General features: G+C 35.7%; 1 protein-coding gene across 9 annotated transcripts in view; it reads left to right on the forward strand.

The window, feature by feature from the left end:
• lama2 (laminin, alpha 2) overlaps window positions 1-22551 on the forward strand; it is a 183193-nt gene that overhangs the window by 27949 nt on the left and 132693 nt on the right. For all 9 annotated transcript variants that reach the window (XM_032584629.1, XM_032584632.1, XM_032584631.1 and 6 more), the window contains exons 2-3: window positions 13475-13645; window positions 16749-16861. In XM_032584629.1, the coding sequence (XP_032440520.1) occupies window positions 13475-13645; window positions 16749-16861 (284 nt within the window). The remainder of the gene's footprint in view (window positions 1-13474; window positions 13646-16748; window positions 16862-22551) is intronic.

Here is a 22551-nt window from a genome sequence, read left to right on the forward strand (position 1 = left end):
TAAATATACAATTGAAACCAGATGTTTACATACACTGCAAAAAAGACTCTAAACCTTCCTTGTATTAGGTGAGTTAGGGTTACAAAAATAATTTCCATTCTCTAAATGCCACAGAGAACAATAAGAGAGATTTCTTTAGAAAATTAACTTGTTTCAAAGTAGTAGTTTATATATACCTCTTTAATATTTTTTTCTATAAATCTTATCAGCTGTGCCTACATTTTATTTTCCTGGGGTTGAGATCATAGCTCCACTTCAAAACATTGACCCTGTTCGTCTTAAATTCCTCCCTGGCTGATATATCGAGACAGTGTTTGCTTAGTGCTCTTTCCTCATTATGCCGTCTTACACCAAAAAACTCCCACAACATGACACTGCCACCCTCTTGCTTCACAACTAGGGTGGTGTTTTCAGGCTTGTGGGCGTTAAGGTTTTCATTTAAATGATTTTTTCATTTAAAAAATCTCCAAAGACGAAGGGCTTTTTCCCTGTGTGAATTTAACAGTGTAATTTGACTTTTTATCTGCTGTTTTTGGAGAAATTGCTTCTTTTTTGTGTTTAAACTTCCATGTAACTGTTTAAACAGATTAATTTGGTGCCTGAGGCCATCTGCAAATTGTGCACAAGAATGAACTGGTCTTGTGAAGGTCCAGAGTTCTCTTCCTGATATCTTGACTCATTTATTTGGATTTCCCCAGGACGTCACACATGGAAGCAGTGGGTTTGATGTGTTCCCTTAAAATACATTCATAGGTGGGCTACAGTTTAATTCACGTTACGCATTAAGACGTAAGAGGCTTACATAAAAAAAACATCACATAGTTTCATTTTGAGAACTCGAAAGGGTATGTTTTTTTATGGCATATTTCATTGAAAAGATACTTAATTCTGGTGACTATAGTTGTAATATGATGCCATGGTTGTTCCATTTCCCTCTCTCCACATCTAACTCACAGATCTTCAGCCAGAGTAAACATAGGGTTTTTGGACAAATTGGTTTCCAAGGCTCTTTCCCCCAGTTGCTCAGTTGGCCAGTGAACATGCTTTGTGAAGAGTTCATGTTTTTCTCCACTTTAAAAATTATAGCAGCCACTGTGCTTTTGGTGGTTATTAGTAGAGCATTTTTCCCTTTAAAGGTTTTTTGAACTCAAGTCCCTCAACGCAGTCCTTTCAGCCAAGAGACAATTTATTAAACTTCACAGATTGGCTTTGCATGTTTTCGCTTTTCAAAAGCACCACTGGCCATGAAACCGTGTTTGATATTCATATTTTCACACCTTTCAGTTTTTTTAAAAAATAACAGCGTGTAAAATAATCAAGAGTCAGAAAGATTCGTCAGTACCCGATATTGTCCTACTTTTATTTTAAAACTCTGCAAGTTTGAGAAAGATGCTTTGTCTAACCAGCTGCAACTACAAAATATCTAAATAAGCACATATAACAAATTGAAATAGTTAGTTATTTTTTCCCCCTCTGTGGTCATGTTAGAATTTTAATTTCTAAAAGGTCGAGCAGTGTCAGCGTTTAAGCTTTGCAAGTTTCGAAAGTCTGCGCCCACTCTCCTCTTTCCGAGTAGCATTTAAACTTAAAGAGTAGGAGCAATCAACAGTTTTAAGTGTGACAAATGCAAATCAAAATATAAAAATTTTTATTCTCCCAAGAGAGTCGTTCTGTTGTATGTTATTGGGAGGTTGCTGGAGAATATAGTGCTTGTAGCCATGAGAAGATTAGATCGTTTGTGGGATCAGAGGTCAAGTTGCTCTCTCCTGTAAATCTACTCACTGGCATGTTTTCATTACGCGCACCAACATCTCCACTTTATTCCCTTGAGAGTGTGTAGCTGTGTGTGCACGTGTATTGGCCTTGGCTGCAGGTCGGAGTGTAAGTACATACTAAGGCTATCACCAATAGCTCCATCTTAAATCATACACAACCACAAGCATACACATTTATTCGTCCGAGGTGCTTGGGGATGATTTAACTAAGCTCTCATCACTGCCTCATCAGGTATGGATTGGGTGTGAGTATGTGAGAGAGCAGTTGGACCATCAGAGGATAGATTTACTGCCGACTGATCTGAGCTCAGCTAAATCACTTCAAACACTTATCTTGGAGTTATTGCACATAAACATTCCCTCCCCCTGTCTCTGACTTTTCCTTTTTACTTTTTATTTTTGCTTTACTTGACAATTTATAGATTGATTTTTTTTTTTTTCCAACTGTAATTTTCACAGTAAAATATGTTTAAAACAACGTTTTTGGTAAAAAAAAAAAAAAAGTATCCAAACTGAAAACAAGACGTATCTTGTCTAATATATGATGTAAAATATAGACATAAATAAATTATCTTTTCGTCTTTTAATCTGCTTTGTGCTCTCTCAGTTAAAAAAGGGGAGAATTCTCCCTCTGTTTGCATAAATCTGGTTTCATTCAGACAGCGCCTTTATGCACCCACAGTCAGTCCTTCCTGCAGATTGACCGACACACAAGAATAGGTTGACGGCAGACTATAGAAACTGGCAGGGAAATGTTTCCTCTAATTTCATTGAATACTCTCGTATTCTACAACCCCAGTTCAGCAGGTTTGCAGACAAAAAAATGTTTTTTCAGTATCCCTAATTAAAAAAGCTGCATTCATTACCCCAGCTGAGAAAAACATAACAACTGACGAATGGCCCTTGTTGCTTTTCAGTTCTGGGTCTTCTATTGCTAAACAGTAACAATAGAGAATTATAGATCACTCTAAGTCACTTTATTTTTCTTCAGTCCATTTTGTTGTACCTGCAGAAGGAACCAATTATGGATTTCAGACTTTGATCAGAATAATTAAAAATATGAGTACTGGAACAAATTAGGGGCATTGCATTTAGTAAACTACAATGACACAAAACTGAGTGTGATTTAAAATGATTATTGCATCACCCGTCATCACAATTAGGAAAATGGGATCCAGTGTGTCAAAGAACAGAGATTTTTATTGTCAGAGTCATTTTGCCTGAGACCTCCCATGTTGGTTTTATATGTCCATTTAGGGCTTCAAAATGAATTTAATTACTACTAGCAAAACCAGATGCATCTCTGAGAGATAAACACCCTCCCCAGTTTGGAGCACATTAGTGACTTTAGCCTCCAGTTGAAATATCTAGGTCCCTGTTTGTGTTTGTTTGTGTCTAAGAAGGGTATTAACTGTCTAAACGTTAGCTAATTTCCTGTTTAGTCTGAGATTGAGTGTGTCTGGAAGGCGAGTGTACAGATCAAGAATTACACACGATGTGTTTGATCTGTCTCGCAGTACGGGACATTTGGGAAAGAACAACATGTTAGGCTCTGATTTCCTTGTGAGTGAGTTTATATCCAGCTAGAAAAATCTTTATTCTATACTCAAAGTGTATTTGTCTAAAATTTTGTATAATTGGATTAATAAACGTCTAAACGAAAGAATGTCTGTCAAAGCAACCTTGTGCAGTCATACTACAAAAGTGAGTAATGATAGAACAGAAAATGGTTTTGTTTTCTTGAAATCATTAACACTTTTAAGTGAGATTAATAATGTGATTTCACTTTAAGCCTTTGATCTGACTGTGGTTCTCTTTCCCTTGCTTTTTTAAGCAGTTTCTGATCTCTATTTACTTTGTTGTTTCTTTTTACAAATGTTTGCATTTAATTTAAAACCTCATTGCTGCGAGTAACCCACAAAGACACACACTGCTGGGACAGGAAGTCTTGGTGAGAGCAGGATGTTGACTTAGTTTTCATTACAATTTTCCATGAATACCCCCGAGGTTGACAAAATAGTGGTCAGAAGATGTAAAGACAGAGATGGATAAAAAATTTTTGATTTATATTCATGTTGGGGTTTTTTGAAGTCTGAAGAAACAAAACCAAGAAAGAATGTTTATCCTCTGCCGTTTGAAGGGGGATCACAAGGAAGAAACAGGCACAGAAAGTTCAAAATCTTAAATGCGAAGTTCAGTGGATGTCGTGTTTCTGTATTATCTTTTAGAGAGGCAATGACCTTTTCGGTAAGTAATTACAGTACAGCACAAGAGCAAATCTTGAGTAGCTATTTTTTACATTTTACTTTTTAATGAGCCAGTCTTTCTTGTAGTTTTTAAAAAAGATTATTTTTGGCAGTGGGTCTCCCAGCTTCTTCGCTGTCTTTTACTATTTTATTTGGATATTTTTAGATTTTGCTTTTTTCACCCAACTGAACTAAGAACTATAAACTCTTAAAGCATAAAACAGGAATAAACCAAACGATTAAGTTTTGTGTGAAACATTGACAGTTTGATAAACAGTGTTCTTGGAGCAGTAACTTTATAGTCATAAGATTAATTGAACATTTCTTAAAATCAAATGATATTACAATAAACTCTGGCTTCTTAAAATTGATACATAATAAAATATTGGACGGTTCATAAATGTTTTACACTCAGACTGAAAGCCTTGTCACATTCACTGTGTTGGAGTAAGTATACCTCAAGAAAAGGGCTGAAAACAAGAATGTGGTTATGGATCAAAACTGACAAAAACTGTTAAAAAAATTCAAACCAAAATAAAAAAAAGGTATAGAATAATTAGGCATACCACATGAATTTGAAAGTAAAAGTGTAACTATTGCAACATCATTCATAATGAAGCTTCATTGTGGTTATGAATAGATATCAATCTAATTTTGCAACACATTATCATTTCAACAAGGCAATTTTCTCTGCCTGAATTTAAAAGCAAGCTGGATATCTGAAGAGAATAAGATACTTATGTAAAATATTAGGACTGTGAATGTAAGCGTAGCTGCAGTTTACCTACATGAGTGCATTTTCAAAGATTTGTTGAAGATTTCAGCATGCATTATTTTTTTATGCCCCAGGGCTAACATTCCTTTTCCTGAACTCCAGTAATATGAAAGGAAAAAAAAGGAAATTGTTTTTAACTTGGCTAACAATGTTGTTTTATGGTATTTTTTTTAAAGCTAAGTCCATAGGAAGTTGGTGTTTATGTTGCTTTTGCTCAAAGAATAGAAACCAATGTTTAATCAAGATCCGTATTCTCCTCTGTGTCTGAGTCTTGTGATGCACTATTGTCTTGAATTCAGATCGTCTTCTGAGTGTCTCTATCCAGGATGTTGCTCTGCATCTGTGTGTTAACATGCATACACACATCAGTATGTTAATACCTGTGTAAAAGGGTTCTGAACGTTGGTGTGTGAGTATTACAGGATTATGGCAGCCTCATCCCTCATTCCTCTCCTGGGCCTGACCCTTTTAAACAGCGCTTTATCTTTCTCTGGGAATCCCTCCATCCATCTCTTGCTCTCCATCAATCTTTTATTTATTTATATTTTTCCTTTCATCCATATCTCTTTCTCACAGCCCAACACTAAGGGAGGAGGGTGAGATGGAAACTTACACAGGGATACAGAGAGAGATGATCTTGTCTTTTTCAACCGTATTTTTATTCCATCAAGCATACATCTAGCCTCAAAACTCCACAATAACACATCCATCACACATGCAATACATGCGCACGCACACTCACAGAACAAAGAACGCCCTGCATATCATCTTCTACCATGACGGAAAAAGTAAATAAAATTCAGTTCTTAATGAAATAAGAAATCTTTATAGGATGAAACAGAATATGCTGCCACCTTGAGTTTGTGGAAATGTGAAGAGTTTGTCCTTAGATTTAATGGACACTGGACATGTTAATAAATGACTGTTTTCAATGAGATAAAGATAAGTAGAGGGTATCAAAATCTGATACGTAGGACGATTCAGTGATCCTATGTTTTCTGTTACCTGTGTTACCATTTAAACACATGGACTGATGTCTGAATGTTGTTGAATGGTGCTTACTGGCAGTGGTTCTTGACCATGAGAACATCTCCTTGTGCTTCCCCCCCTAACCAATCAAAATGCAGGAAATATTTTAAATCTTTTAATGCAATAAAAAAACAATGTATTACCGCACATAAAACATGAAATACTCCATCTATGCTCAGCAGCAAGTCAGGGATGCCAACTCAGCATTGATTACACTTGGATTAAAGGAATAGAAAGCTACTTCAAGGCACAACTGACAGATAAGTTGCATATTTTTATCTGGTGCCCATACACTAATCATAATGTCATGGTTGTCAGTTGTCAGTATTACTTATTTCAAAAACTGTCACTGATGCTTGTGTTGTGTGTCTGATTTTATTGAATAAAAGATAAGGTCTGCTCATTCTTAAAACTACCTTCAGATGAAATGAAACAGCATGTTCTTTCATGATTAGTGAGAAGTTCTCTGTATGGATTTAATTTTTATCTTTAGACAAAGCACTCAAGAAATGAAAGTCTCCTTTAAGCTTTCATATATTAACAGTTTGTGATACAATGTATCGCCACTATAATGGTAACTAAACTGCAAGTTGTAAAGTAGTAGTGTTGATCTTTTTACATTTTGGCTTTCATTTAGTAGAAATGTTAGGAAACAACTGATAGAAATTCATTCTGATCCAGAATCTGTTTCTTCACTTATCTGGTATTGGGTCACAGAGGTAGCAGGTCCAGTGTAGACATCGTAGGATCCCAAGATGTCCCCCGATCAAGAGAGATCCCCTTACAGGGGGATAATTCACAAAGTGAGCATCCTAAACAATTTGCTGAAACACTGCAACCAACTTACTCTGACTTGGACAAGAAGAGACTCTACTTTGAGTTCTCCCTAGTTAGCAAGTCTAAAATTTTAGTCCTCGAGAGCACGTGTCCTTCAACTTTTAGATGTCTATGATCCAATATACCTTAAAAAGCTGAATTGTCATTCTCAGCATGCAGTCAACTTTTGCACTGTCCTGCTAATGACCTAATTATTTGTTTCCTGTGTGTTGTATCAAAAGTTAAGGACATCTGCTATTGAGGACTGGAGTATGACAATCGTGCTTTAGATGGAGTTACTCAAATTATCTCTTCAGTAAAGCGTTGTCTGGAAGCTCAGTCCAGATCTTCCTGATCCATGTTGTTTATTATGATGAGTAAGATTTGGAACATAGAAGAATCTAATAAAGGGAGAGCTTTTCCTTTTGTTTCAGGTCTTTCTTCATTGCCTCAGACTACATGAAGGCTCTAATTACTGCTGAAACCCCCCAGTTCCTCCATGTGCGGTGCCATGCTGACATCACTCCTGAACAAGCCACCCAGCTTTGTAAACTCCTTCACATGCTGTAGACAATCCCCCAAACTGGACGGAGCATTTCACCCTTTTCTGCTAGAAAACCGTGTCCTCAGACTAGAGAGGAAATGACTCATCCTTACTGCTGTACTTGGCAGCAAACTGCAAACTTGTAATCTAGATACTACTGAGAGAATAAATCTTATTCATTTGTATTGATCGAAATGGTTAATATTGTTAAGAAACATTGCATTCCTCGTTGTATGATCTCATAATTTACCCTCTACAATCCAAAGAAAACTTTAAAATGTTTGGGCTTTCAGCCAACAACCCATAACCCTGCCCATTAATTGGACAATGATGTTTGGACAAATCAGTGTCCTGTGCAGTGTATGTGAAGGTGGGCTTTATGTTGCAACAATCACCTGTTTGTTGTCTTAAAGCTTTGGTCATCATAATGACTGAAGTTAGTTTGTGACTTTGAAGGAGAAGTGCTTTTTGTCTTTGACTTTACATTTTTGCTCATGGTGCAAACATGGTGCATTTTATCAAAAATGCTCATTACTTTTGTTTGTAATAATTGCTAAACCATATACTATTGAATGTTCAATAGTAACACTTCTTTGAATGTGTCTCTCCAGTTTTTACCGTACTTATAGAGGCTAACAGTATTATAATTTAGATCCTTCATAGCAGTTAAGCCTCTGAGACATCTGCTTAACAGAGCGTACAGATCAAGAAAAAAAGGCCATCAGACAGACCTACAGACAGGTTACCATGGTTATCAGAGCAAAGAGAAGAGAATGGAAGGTGATAAACCTGAGCTATGTGTGTGTGACTGTCATAAAGCTATAGTCAGACAGCTCTTGTGTCCCTCGTCATTCAGCAAATATGAAACATGAATTCTTGTCCTTTCTACACATTTCCCATTTCTCAGTTGTCTTGCCTTGCAAAGAGAAGACAAATGTCATTAGTCTCAATTGAAATCATGCAAATATTTATTTTTTATATATAATTTTGACTTCTCAGAAGTTGTCATGGTACATGTTGCACAGACTTTAGAACCAGCTGGTTAGGCCCACGGTTCTCTAACTGTAGTAAGAAGGAAGTATTTGAGCTGCTGTTGCTGGTAACTACAAAGTAAAGTAGAGTAAAAAAAACAGCGAGTTAGTCTGCCCTTTGCTTCTTCAGAATCATCTCAAAGAAAGTGCATTGAAGAAGTATTCAGGATATTCCGGTACAAATGAAAGCATGTGACTGTGAACCAGGAACAAACTCTCTTGGTTTTGGTATTCCATACCTCTAACGACAGAACTTCCAACTGTGAAAACCTTTTGTTGAATAGTGAAGAGGAAATATGATCTCGCCTTCTAACTAAAATAATTTTAAAAAACTGTCTCCATAAAAATACATTGATGCCTAAATGTGGTTGAAGTTGATTTTACAAGCTAACTAAGTCTATCTTTCTGTGTCTTTGTTTTGATCAACCTTGATTGGACATTTAAAAAACAGATGCTGGTGGTCTTCCAGTGTTTGGAGAGTTAAATCTGAAAATGTTACTAAACCAAGATCAACTGTGTCTAATGTTCAAGTTCTAAAATAATGTTGATTTGCAAATTGACATGGCCTATAATCAGATACGCAAGTAGTAGCGTACTAGATACACTAATACGTATCTATTATTGTAAACCAATAATTTCCTTACAATAAGCCAATTATTGTAAGCCAATTATTGGCGTAGTCTAAGCCAATAACCCATATCTCTACATTTTGTATTGTCAAAAACTGTAGCAACATGTTTCCCAAATTAAGTTGGATAAAACTGTATGTGTAAGATTTGATGACATAAAAATTGTCAATAGTGCAAGTAAACTTTTTTTTAAACTTTTGCTGTTAAGTTGCATATGTCAGGTAGTCACGTTGCATTTCTAGGAAAATGTTTTGGGTGAAATGTCAAACATTCCAGTTTTTCCAATAATGCTTTCTGCAGAAGCAGGAGAGATGCATCAGTAACTACTGACAGGTTAGGAAAATGTAACCATTTGAAAACTAGTGTAGCTAATAATTAAATCAGACAAGTTGATTTGGTGCATTGAAATGGTAATTATTGTTAGTGTAAAGCTGCTACATTAACAGGTGTAAGAGGTGGAACCTAGACTATTATTATTATAAAAATTATTATTATAAAAAAAATAAGTGTTATGTAATGTGCACTTTTTGACTCAACAGGTTAATGTGAAATGAGATACATCTTTAGAGAAAGGCATAATCTAAACATGGGCTTTTAATATTTTCACCTCTTACCACAGTCAAACAAAAATCATGCCACCATCTTTTGATACATTGATTTATTTTTCCCAGCCAGTCTGACAGAGCAAGACTAACCAGATTTATTAATAAGCTTAAAATATTAGCTGACTCAAATGAAGGTACCATAATTCTTTTAAGCTTTTACAGTCTACCACGTGTATTAGCAAGCAACGTCTTTTCCAGATTTTGAATCAAATCTCAGAATACATAGGATATTGGCTTGATTTCCTGGCACGGTGAATAGCAGAGCTATAAAAATAAATCCATGGGAGAAAGTATTTTGATCTAGCGTTAAAGTCTCAACTAAAACTGGAGTTTGAATTATCTGTTTGTCATATGACTAAAAGACAGATTGTCTTTTATTTTATTTGGGATTAAAAGTCTTAGGTGTGGATAGAATTTATCTTTAGAAGACATTAATGCAGATTGTTTGGCTCTTAAGAGCTAAAACATCAGACCTAAACTGTTCAAATAAAAAATATGTCAGCATCAGAATGATGTAAAGAGCAGAGCACACTCTTCTCTGACAGGCGTCTCTAGAGGCTTTACAAATATCAGTTTTAAAATCTTGAGACACCCAAAAGAGCAGTTACAATAGATAGTCTGAAAGGTTTGTGATACAGCATTTAAAAAACATTTTTAAATTGTTGTGGGCGTGATCATCAGTGAAAAAGGTTGACGTTTTCTCATCTTGCACTGGTCTTACAATCAGTCTGCCCTGAGTGGTCAAATAAAGGTTAAATAAAATAATTAAAACATTTATTTTTTTAGATAAGGCTGTAGAAATGTGTGTTTCCTTTTGCTTCCCCGTGTTTTTGTACTTCAAATAGTTTCAAGGACAGTTGTTGTTCTTAACCTCCCGCAAACACTGGAGGTCCACCATAAACATCTTTATTTCTTTTCACAAAGGGATTTCACATGCAGTGAAATGTGGTTTGCTTCCTGATGCTTGCTTGTCTTTCTTTGTTAGTCAAACAGATTTAGTTAATTCATACTGAGCCATTTACCAATTTGACCAATTTTATCTAAATATTTTGTCATTTTTCAGTGGCTAGTGGTAGTGCTAACATCAAAACCAATATTTTTCTGTCATCACCCATTTACGAAAAGTAGTGACAACCAAAATGATCAGATTCAATGATGATCTCATCAATTCTGGCTCTCTATCTTTGAAAACACTCTAAAATGTATCCAGTCATTGACCATTAATAATGGAATTTGGAAAATAAAATAAAAGGTTTTGTGAAATATTATCTGTCTAACACTCTGAATACCAATGTTGGACCAACACTGTTAATATCCCTGTTGAAAGACTTGGATATGGCCTGTTTGACTGATTGTGTTCATGATAAGCTGTAGTTAAGCGCGTGAGAATGTTTGTGGAAGAGTCTTTCGGTGTCTCAGATGTTCACAGTACATCAGCATTGACATCTGGCCGAACAGCTGGACCCGTCTGGACAAACCCACAGACTGTCTGCAGATTGATTTTTTTTTTCTTCTCCGCTTTAGTTTTCCTTCTATGTAGACATAAGGGACTATGATTTCCTATACATGCTAATTAGCCATAACAAATCAGTTTTATCCAAACCAGGAGTTTCTTATGCAATGTAGTATGCAGTTATGTATGTTTCCCAGCTAAGAAATTTGAACCATGTGTATGTTGAGAGTTCCAGTAGATTCAGTCAAAGCATTTCAATCTGGATTTTACAATGGGAACCGAACAGTTGAGCAGCAGTTGGAGTTCAAACTCTTCCACATTGTCCATCTGCACCTGGGTGGTGATGATGACTGGTATGTGTAAATAATCATCAGCCAGGGACCTGGGCCTTTTTTTCCCACTGGTTACTTGCATTTAACTTTATTTTCCTGGCTGAACAAAGATGCTGTGGTTTCATTCAAAAGTTTGAGATCCTCATCTTATTCATTTTGGCATCAGATATTTGGACAGGAATTACAAATTAATATTTGGAAACAGAAGAATTCAACATGAACACATTAAATAGTGCATGATTAGAACATATTGGAGGTAGACCATTATATTGTCTTGAGCTTGATCTTATATTTTTCATTTCCGCTGGTAATTCTTTTCTAAAAGGATTAAATATGTTGGTAATTTTAAGGTTAAGACCAATTGCATTTTGGCTAATTCCTAACAATGGTTTTTACTTATTGCTCTAGTGGGACCACTTCAGCAAACCCCTCCTTATGCAGAATATAAAGTGTCTTAAATGTTTTCTCCTTTCTCTCTAGTACCCTAAAATGACCTGTATGCACAAAAGAAGTACTTCACCTGAGCTTTCACCCTTTAAATAAAAAATAATGATAATTGTGTTTTTGGCTTAATTGTTTGAGACCAAGAATACTTCAAGCCTTAAGAATAAAATGTCAATTGTACTTGACCCAAGTTGGCAAAATTGCAGAAAATTATGAAAATCTGTGCACAAATGTTCTTTGGCATAAATCACTTTTATTAATTCTTAAAGTAAGAGCTATGTTTTTAAGTCAGTAAATTATTATGGACTTGTGATCATAATTTTTCTATAAAAGTGGGATATGACAGTTTTGCAATCTCAACCTGCTTTATTGGGCAAAAGAACATCATATACGTGTTGCCTGTTAGCAACAATTAAATTATGGAAGTATTTTTAAAATTACCATCAGTTCGTAAATGAAAAAAACAGATAGAAATCTACCCAAAAAATGGCCCAGGTATGGAGGTTGCCGTTTTTGAATCGAACTCTGAACTAAAGATGGACCTTTGCAGTGGGAGAATGCTAAACATTCATTGTCCCCAGCATTTCATGTTAGTCATATCACAGTTTATAATTGTCTGTATTATTTGTTAGCTTGAAATTCCAACAGGAGTTCTTTATTGGTATTTGCCAACACAATATTAAGCATACATTAAAGCAATTACAAATGTCCGGTACGCTTGAATTTTAGATTCTGCTCTTGTTTTCTGCATCTTAGACAAAATTTATTTGATCGTTTTACTTGATTTTTTGTTTTATTTTGAAACATGGGATTCTTTTCTTTATGGCCAACCTGTTTTCCTGTCTGTGTTTCACAGCTGGGTTCAATCAGTAAATGATCTTCACCTGTTCCTAATTGGTTTTTAGTGTTTATCTGGTTTTCTCTGGTCAGAATGAGATTACTGTTTCTCCAGTTTCTGGGTCCTTTCAGCAGATGTTTATTTCCAGCTTACCTACTCTGCTTTACCTTTAGTTTTGTTCCAATGGTCTGAATTAAGAAGTTAGTTTTTATTTCCATTTTAATTGTTTCGTCTCACTTTTCAGCCTGAGTTTGGAAAATTTATTTTGAAAATTCTCGAAACATGTACTCTCCATACAATGTTTTTAAATAAAATAAAATATAAGATGTAAGCACTGTGATTACCGTGGTTGATAGTGTTACTCTTTGTCTAATACCAGCTAATTCAGCACACCGAATAAAAATCATGTACATAATTTTTCATAGTTAAATCTTCTGTAACTGATTCAGTCTGTGGGGGTAAATGAAAATAATTGCTTTATGCTGTTAGGAGAAATATAATTCATAAAACCCTCACCCCCTCTCTGTTCTGGGCTAATTACTCTTAAACTTGGTAATAGAGAAATCTAGGCGTTATTTGGTTCACTTGGAAAACTGGGGGAGGAAAATTATTTTATTTATGATTTTTTTTTATATGAAATGCAAATCCAGCTGTGATACAGGATATGCTGGAAAATCCTAATAACTCCAATAGTAGCATGCTTTGATTAGTAATTATCTGACAATACAGTTTCTGTATTCACTGGATTATTTGTTCAAATTTCATATTCATAAGTGTGACGGATAAATTAAGGATACTTCTGCCACTAAGTTTCTTTTCTTTAAAAATGTCATTGTTTATCCAAGCAAGAATATGTTTCACTTGTTTTGTAGCAGTGCATATAGTTTTTTGTTTTGTTTGTTTCTATTCATCTATAAGTTCTTGTAACCAGGTATGTCTTTCTTTTCTGTTTCTCAGGACTGTTCCCAGCGGTGCTGAATCTGGCTACAATGGCAGACATAACAACTAATGCTACCTGTGGCACAAATGGACCAGAGATGTTCTGTAAGCTGGTGGAACATGTTCCTGGTCAGCCTGTGAGGAACCCGCAATGTCGAACCTGCAACCAACGGAGTACAAACTCATTTGGTGAGAAAGATTCTCAACCCACAAGAGTTCTAGTCTGAGAGATCACACAAACTAATCATGCTGCTTTGACTAATTACTAGATTTTTTGGCAGATGTTAATCAAATTTTGGTTAATCTAAGATTATGATTATCAAATCAATTGAAGAATCAGTTGCCAAATAAAAAGATGAGAAAGGAAAACTACCCCAAAGTTATTGAATAGTTTTTACAGACAACCAGAGTGTTTCAGAATAGATCAACTATTCAATAAGACATTCAGCAAGTCCTGCAGCTGAATGAAAAATAAAGTCTTCCTACCAATCAGGCATAACATTATGACCAGCATACGCACACTGTCTCACCCCCTCTCTGCAAATGTCCACCCCGTTTTGCAACAAACTATGATGCACTGTGTAATGTAACACTTTTCTTTATCAGTTAAACAGTGACACTTATTTAACCTGCTAGTTCTCATAATGTTATGGTTACAATTGTATGTGTGAAATAGCAAGAGGACAAATAATGTTAAGAAAGTGGAAGAAAAAAACGCATTTGTCAAATTTTTATCTTTTACATTTCAGGTCTTCAAACAAACCATTTCATTATCATGTACTTAAACCGTGATGTATTGATTTTTTAAAAATTGTAGATAAGTAATATGGAGGGTCAAAAATAAATTGTCATAAGATGCAGCTATGTTTACAATTTAATGGTATATTGTGAAATAAAGACTAGATACGGTGCTCCTTTTTTTGCTTCTAATCCTCATTGAGCCTGACTAGTTGATTATGACCCCATACAAAATTAAATGGAAAACGTGTCTTGCTGCTGGTAGATATTACATAACCATATTTCCTTGTAGCAAATATAGATGATCACATTCAATATTCGATTGTCAAAATGTGTGCAAAACATAACCCTGGAAGCTAAATTGATACAGTGAAATGGCCAGCATCCGATTATTTTGTATTCACTTTTAGATTGGTTTTATATTCCCTGCTTTAACAGCATGCTTTGCTTCTTGTCCAGTATATTTGTCTTTGTGCTTGTGATTTACCTGTACAAAGTCTGAGTTCAATTTAAGGTTATCAGTCAGATATTTTTCATCTTTTCATCTGTTTTCTCATTTTTGACTCAAGGTATTGCCATCTGCACATCCCCAAACAGGTCTTAAATTTGTGCTTTTTATGTCATAAAAAGGAAAGTTTTGAATGATGTTTGTATTTTTCTTTTCATGATCAAAAAGGAAGTTGAAAAAAAGCTTCATTTGACGCATTCATCTATAAAGTAAACAATTCACATGATCTTTCAGAGTTTTGTAATTTACTGCATCCATATTCATGGCCTTTATTACAACATCCTCTAACTAGAGCTTCATTTATTTCCAAGGTTAGAAACAATCAAGGAAAAACAAAATTAAACAGTAATCTAGAAATAAACTAACCATAGGAAAAATTGCAGTTATTAGAGAAAACTCATATCAAGAGCGATAATACAACAACCATGAGCCAAAAATGAAGACGGCCAGGCTAAGCTCCTCCACAGGCAGGGTATTGTGAGCAATATGTTTTAATTGGCTGTTTACATGACTGTTATGTTGAATATCTCTTGGTACTGTGCAGGGACTTAATGGTGTGTTGTTGCAATTAATTTAGCAGACACTAAAACCAAGATCTCACTTCTAAGACAACTTGAATACATAAGGAAATACTGTCACTTACTGGAAATCGGTGTTATTTTGAAAGAATATCAAAGTCAGGGTAAGAATTGAAAAACTGCAATGTAATAGTAATGTTAGCATATAAAGACTATGCATTTTGAATATGAGTCAGTGCCACAGAAAATGTGGATGGACACAGATTGCCTTAGCTTTTAAGGTATATGACAAAATTAAATCCACAATATGCCAAAAATGTTCCTCCATTTGCTTAAACTCAGCCAAAGTTGTGCAAAATAAAGTGAAAAAATAACAGAATGGAAGGTTGGGTGCTTTTTTGACAATCTGACCAAATATTTATTACTGTATTGAACAGAATCTGGTTGTTTACTAAGTACACCGTGTGCACAGTTGTTTGGCGACTGGGGTTAAGTATTATTTTTTATTATTTTACCACAGTACTCTTAGTAAGCAGGAAACATAGACATCTGAGAAAAGTGATATTTTTTTCATTATTTTTGCATGTTGCTCACATGTTTGCATGTGAGCATTATTTTGCAACTATGAAAGTGTATGTTGTAAAACAGACATTTTTTCCACCTCCATTTGTTGTTTTTTCTCTGATAAAGTTAGAATAATAACTTATGTGTTTACAAATAAACATTTCAGACATAATGTCTGACATATGGATGAAAATAACAAAACATCTGTGCCCAATATAGTCCTTCCAAGCTAAACAGGAAAGCTGCAGTTGTGGAATATCTCTTCCAGTGACAGCACTGTAGGAAAGTCGGTTCCTGGAGGCTTCATGCTTGAATCACCTAAAATCTTGGCTAGTTAATTTGTGTGACCCTGTACAAAATGGTTGTTTGTTTTCTGTCTCGACAATTTCAAAGAGTGCTGCATCTTTGAAAGACTTTTTAAGGTGTTTACCTGATCAGAGTCAGATAAATCTCTGTTTTTACCTTAATATAGGATGCTGGTGCTTGAGCCACATTGCACGAAACACATTATTGCTGATGTGCTAAAATCCAATAAATATTCAAGTTTATACAGCCTGGAGTTGTACAATATAGATAAAACCACGTATATGGTGAAAATGTTAATTTGCCTATTAATTATGCGCACAGTTTATTTTAATCTTTCTCTGTATTCCATGAAAGAAACTGAATTTTGAGGAGAAACTTTGTCACATTAAAGTTGTGGAAAACAAGCATGAGAACTTTTTTAAATGTTGTTTTCTTTGACTATCAGCAGTTGTCACGTTTTTCTTTTTTTTTTTGGAAATGTTGAACCTAAACATCAGTTGATTGACAGCTGCCATTCCAGCCTGAAACTACACATCTGTTTGTTTCCTCTGCCTTCTACCAGCACAAGATTAATCTGTTTGGTTTTTTTGGATGCAAATTTCACTGATAAAACATCAAAACGTAATTTAATATTCTACCTTTTTCTGTATGTGTGCAGAGCATCATCCTATTGAATATGCCATAGATGGAACCAACCGTTGGTGGCAAAGTCCTTCTATTATGAATGGGATGGAATACCACTATGTGACAGTCACACTGGACTTGAAACAGGTAAAAAAAAAAAATACCACAGACATTTATTAATTTGACATTCTACATCTCTGGGCTCATTAAATTACAAGTATAGTTAAACTAAACTAAACTATTCAGATTTTTTTTCTATTTTTGTTGTCTTTAAAAGGCATAAGTGGAAAACAAAACAGTGACTTTTTATTTAGAATGCCTGGCTAAAAAAATCTGAAATGTTTCAGCTGTATGTTCAAGGTTGTTTTCTGTTGGAAGCTTCACTTTTGAGAGGGGAGTTGGAATCAGCTTTTATGTAAGTTTTATATAAACACTTGTATGTCACAGACAATACAATGGGTCTTTCTGCATAAGACAGTTGAAAACAACACAGTTTGCCAAACTGCTGTGCACAAAAACACATAAAAACAACAAATAAAACATTAAAATCAGCATCACAAGCAAGCCAAAAGTCAAAAAAGTTTTGTTTTTTTTAGAAAACATTTGCAAACAGGACGTGCATATGGCTGTCTGATTTTTAAAGGAAGACAATGTCTCTATATTTATATTTTAAATGGCTTCATTGAGAGAAAAGCGAAACCAAAGTCAAATTTCCTCTGCAAAAACTTAGCAAATAAAGCTGATTCTGATCTTTACTTCAAAATAACACTGCATCAAAAATGTCCTAATCCCCTCTTAAACTGTGATTATCAATAGGCTGCTAAAATGGTTGTGCAAAGCCTCTTTTCACGTGGTGATAATTGTAGTTTAAAATAGCTGGAGAGAATGTTGGTGGTGACCTTTCATTTTTAAAGAAAATTGCAATTAAAGATGTAGAAATTCTGGGAAAGCATAACCTCCAGAGCACCTTCATTTTCACACAATTTTCTTCCAGCTTGTCCTCATCAAAGTCATTCATTAAAACGGATGAAGCATATCTGGATCCAAACTATTGTCTGTAATAAAGGACACTTTTGCTGTCTTTCCTGCTGTGGCTTTTCTAATGTACATATTTCACAAGATGTTGTTTTTCAAGCATATTAAATTAGTTATTGCTGTAGTAGGAAACCCCAGAGACATGGGGAAGGCACTTATAGAGAACTTTGCAGACAGAAAACCACATGTATCAGTCTGCAGTTACGTTATTGTGAGTGTCTCTGTTAGTGTGGGAGGATGCAGACTTGCACAGAGCAAACCTACGCAAACACATGGAGGGATGTATGGCAACTTGAACCGTGGAACTTTTGGGGAGTATAATGATAGCATCTTTCAGTAGCCATATGATATCTTATTGTGTCATAAGCCCTGTTTGGAGAGATTACGATTAGTCTTCCTCTAACAAGCACAAGTGGGCATTATGATGTTCCGTTTAATGTTGTCATCACCAATTCAACCTAAATTACATGTTCAGTTTAACTGAATCCCATGTCTAATTGTTGTTATAGTGCGACACAGTCCACACTTAATGCCATCCATAATAATGCTGCGTGGGGAAAAACACATTTGTTTTATTGCAAAAACATTTCACACAAAATTCTAACATTTCCTTTGGGGAACATTTATGGGAATGGGTCCAAAATTAATCATATCTGTTGTCGGATTAGAAAAAAAAAATCATTACTGAGTTCTGATGGATTTCAATGTCACTCGCCACATTCAGACAATAGGGACAGAATTTGGCTTAAAGAGGACGTAGAATGGGAAATTCACATTTTGCATGTTTTTGTACTTGGGTTTCAACTGCTTCTAAAAGCAGCCCAAGTGCTTAAATAAAACCACACAGGATTTTTTCCAATAAGTTAATATTTTCTGGTGTCTGAAAAATGACCCATTTCAAAACCATCCAGAATGTAATATCACAAGTTAGCAGGGAACTGCCTTTCACCCGACAGCCCCAGCTGAGCTCCAGCACATTTGGTCAGCTGGTTTTACCACTGTACTTGTTTTGTTGTTCACTTGCCATCCAGAAACCACTTGCTGCATTCTTGTTGGTGGTCCAGGAAGCTCTGCTTGTGCTTTTCAAAGATGGATGGTTGTATAATAGCACATTATACAATGTGCTATTGTATAATGCACATTGTACAATTGCAACAGTAAATGCTGAGTTGAGTGGCGTGGCCAGCAGCAGCTTGGACTCCCAAGACAGCTCATTCTTACAGCTCAGAATCAGCAGAACTGACCAGACTAAAATCTCATTATCTAAGAATGATTTTGTGTAAAAAAAAAAAATAAAATTTAAGTGATCGTATTTTGTTTAGCCCACAGAGCTATCCTAACCTGTTCAAGGAGCACAATGGGTCACCTTTAATCAATATGCAAGCTGCCCTGTATCAGTGATTCAGGGTGGAGTTGGTGGTGTATTGCTGTGAGGGTTTATTTCTTCACACACTTTGGACTCCTAAGAACAGGTTGAGCATTGTTTAAATAGGACAGCCTCCACACACAGTCCCCAGATCTCAGTCCAATAAAGCATCTTTGTTATGTGGTGGAACAGGAGATTTACTGCAGCAACTAAATTATATCATTTCAATACAGACCAGAAACTGAGGAGTGTCTAAAGACACAAAGGTCCTGACGATGAGCTAGCAAGATGTGAGAAGGAAAGTGGCTGAGTATACATCTAAACAAGAGATGTTTAGATACTCTTGCTTTAAAGCCCATTAATTACAGCATTCAGTGTGGCAATGTTTCATCCTCACAAATAATCATCTTTCCTAATGTGAAAAAAATGCATGTAGACATCTTCATATATCTTTAAACTCAGTCACAGATTCACTCACTTATTACCTTAATAGTAATTTGTGGAGCTTGTGCCGCATACACTAGTTCCTGACTTCTCTGTCAGGAACTAGACATGTTTTTAAATATATGTGCCCACATGTGTGCTTGTTTTCAGTAGGTGTTTTATGTATCTGTATGTGTGGTGCTCAATCAGTCCAACGAAAAGCTATTTACCCTCCAGTGCACAAAATTTCCCCTGTGACTACAGTCATCTCACTCAGAAAATGACAGTGCCCTTGTGTGCAAGTATGTGTGGTTTATCGCCTATGACATCAGCACTCTCATTTCCTCCCTTGTTATTGTTGAGGCTCTCTGGACAGAAAGACTAAATAATGAGAGAGAAAGTGGGAGCTGAGGGGCCACGTGTGTTGGCGTGTGTACGTGAACGAGACAGTTGATGTCTGTTTATGGTCCTCGTCAATTTTTCAGATGAATTCTTGAACTGTAATTGTGCCTGGAAATCCATCAGACCCGAAAATACACTGGAAGTTATCTAGAGCGACCTGCGGAGGAGGGCTGTGATTCATTTAGCACTTTTTGAGAACTTAAAATTTGGTGATTTTTAACATTTAATGTAAATATTGCATTTGTTATTAGATGTCCAACTGTTCAATATGAAAACAAAAAATGTGCAACTACAGCAGATGTCTTAAAATCTTTCTACTATTATAGAATTTAATGTATTTTCTGTAGATTAAAATCACATTTAATAGGACTACTTTACCATTGGTGACATAACTTGGTTTGAAATGTGAAAATCTTTTCTCAGCCTCAGACAGAAGTCATTTACACTGCAGTTGTTATGGAAATGCAGCGATCAGTTTGATTGATGGACGGCGGTCAAATCACGAACCGGCTCTGCTCTCTTGGGAGGAAAAGAGAACCTGGTGATCGGGGTCCTGAAAGAGGCTGCCACTCAAAAGATGTTTTTATCCACATCTCAAAAATACCTCAACATACACACATACACACACACCTGCAGCCAATTTGAACATTTGGAAGCTTCCACAGAGTAGATGGACATGACCCATGTTTAGTTAACTTCATTATGTATGCATTAGTGGAAATAGCTTTTATAATTGCAAAATGCTCAGATAAATGACTAAAATTTTTATTAGAGAACACATTAACAATCTTTTATCAGTTGACTTCGAAAAAGGACTCCAACCTGAATATGAGCATACTTGGAGGAAAGAGTAATTAGAATTTATTTTTTCTTGAAGGGCTTATTTTGCCCTTTTTACATGTTTATAATTTTATTTATTTGAATTGTTTTTTTTTTTTTGTGAGGCAGAAAAAACATTATAGGAGTTCTTCATTACAGCTATTTATCACGAAAGGATCATGGACAGTCTTTGTTAATGGATGGGCTACAGTGAACTTGACCTGTTCCTTTCTCAGTTTGTACCTGGATGATAGGTTTCCATGAGAACACAGCTATTAAGTCTACCAGCTCCTTATTGAAGAGTTCAATGATTACTAATTAGTCGATAGATGTGGTAGCACAAAGTAGGCTTAATGCTCTGCATCAACATGTTTGAAGTTATTATTTCATTTGGCCACATAGATCATCTTTGGAGAAATCATAAAAGCATAAAGACACTGTTGGTAATTGAAACATTCCATACAGACCAGCTTCGTAGCTGTCAACAGATTTCCCTAGATTAAATATGGATCTCTGCAGCTCCTCCAGAGTTTCCACCGTAGCTTTTCTAATTAAGCCTCTTTTTGCTCAGCTTATTTGCTTTTTTTTTTCCAATTTTTTCATTTCCAGATAATGGATCTAACAGCGCTCCATGCGATGTTCTAAGCTTGGAACATTATTTAGTCTCCAAACTAGTGATGGGCAGATGAGGCCTCACTGGGTGTGTGGCACATTTCCCAAACTGCGTCGACACTGTGCTGAGACTGTGTTGCTTTGTCACTTACAGTGACATCTTCTGGATTTAGAAAGTCATTGCAGGCAAATTAAATAAAGACGGGAGTGTTACCTGGTTCATCCCCCTCATGTCAGGCACGTTGATGCCTCAGCATTGTGGAAGTGCTCTGGTTACAGTTAGACAAAGCCTGGGAGCAAATCCTACATTTTTCACCTACAATATAAATAAAAGTTAATCCATGTAAACTAACTCAAATATCCCATGGAAAGGAATTTGAATAATCTGAAAGAAAAATGATCAAGAGTGGAAATGAGAACGGAATAATTATTTTCCGTGATAAGATCAAAATGATCCCACCGGTAGTCATATACGAGCCGAAAACCAACGCAAAGCAAAGAACACTAAGTATCTCCATCCAACAAAACTCACAAACGTGTTGACACAGTTTCTCCCTCATCAATATAATTTGGCGCGGTCACATCCAAACGACACAGAAACTGTCAGTCATGTGGTTTTTCTTAAAGTGATATGCGCACCGACGCAGGGTTTCTTGTTTGCTCAGAGCATGTGCCCAAGTTTCGGTGTCGTTTGGCCCATCACTACTCCAAACCCTGTTTTGAACTTCTCCACAATTTTGTTGCTGTCTTGGTTGTAATTTCTTTCTTTATTTTTGCCTGAATTTAACTTGTAGAGGGGTGGACCATATTTGCTAATTAGGTGGCATTGTTGTACTGGGTGTTATTTGGGGTTATTGAAGTAAAAGAGACTGACAGTCCTATAAATTTCCTTGTGCTTTTGCTCTACTTTGCGCTGCTAAATCACACAAAATCACATTAAAACACAAACACATGAGACTGGAGTTTTAACTTGGTAAGTTGTAGATTTTGTAGATTTTAAACAATGCTGAGAAAAAACAAATGTACAACAAGCTTATGACAGTCTTTTTTAGCACAGTTTGTTTTTGGTGGTTTCATTCAGTAAACATTGAATACACAGAGCTTTAAGAGCCAGAGAAAAATATCAAACAAAAACATTGTTAACTAAGCATCTGTTGCAGCAAATGTAACTTTGTTGGTG

The sequence above is a fragment of the Xiphophorus hellerii genome, chromosome 15 (assembly GCF_003331165.1).
Source record: "Xiphophorus hellerii strain 12219 chromosome 15, Xiphophorus_hellerii-4.1, whole genome shotgun sequence".
Classification (NCBI taxonomy): domain Eukaryota; kingdom Metazoa; phylum Chordata; class Actinopteri; order Cyprinodontiformes; family Poeciliidae; genus Xiphophorus; species Xiphophorus hellerii.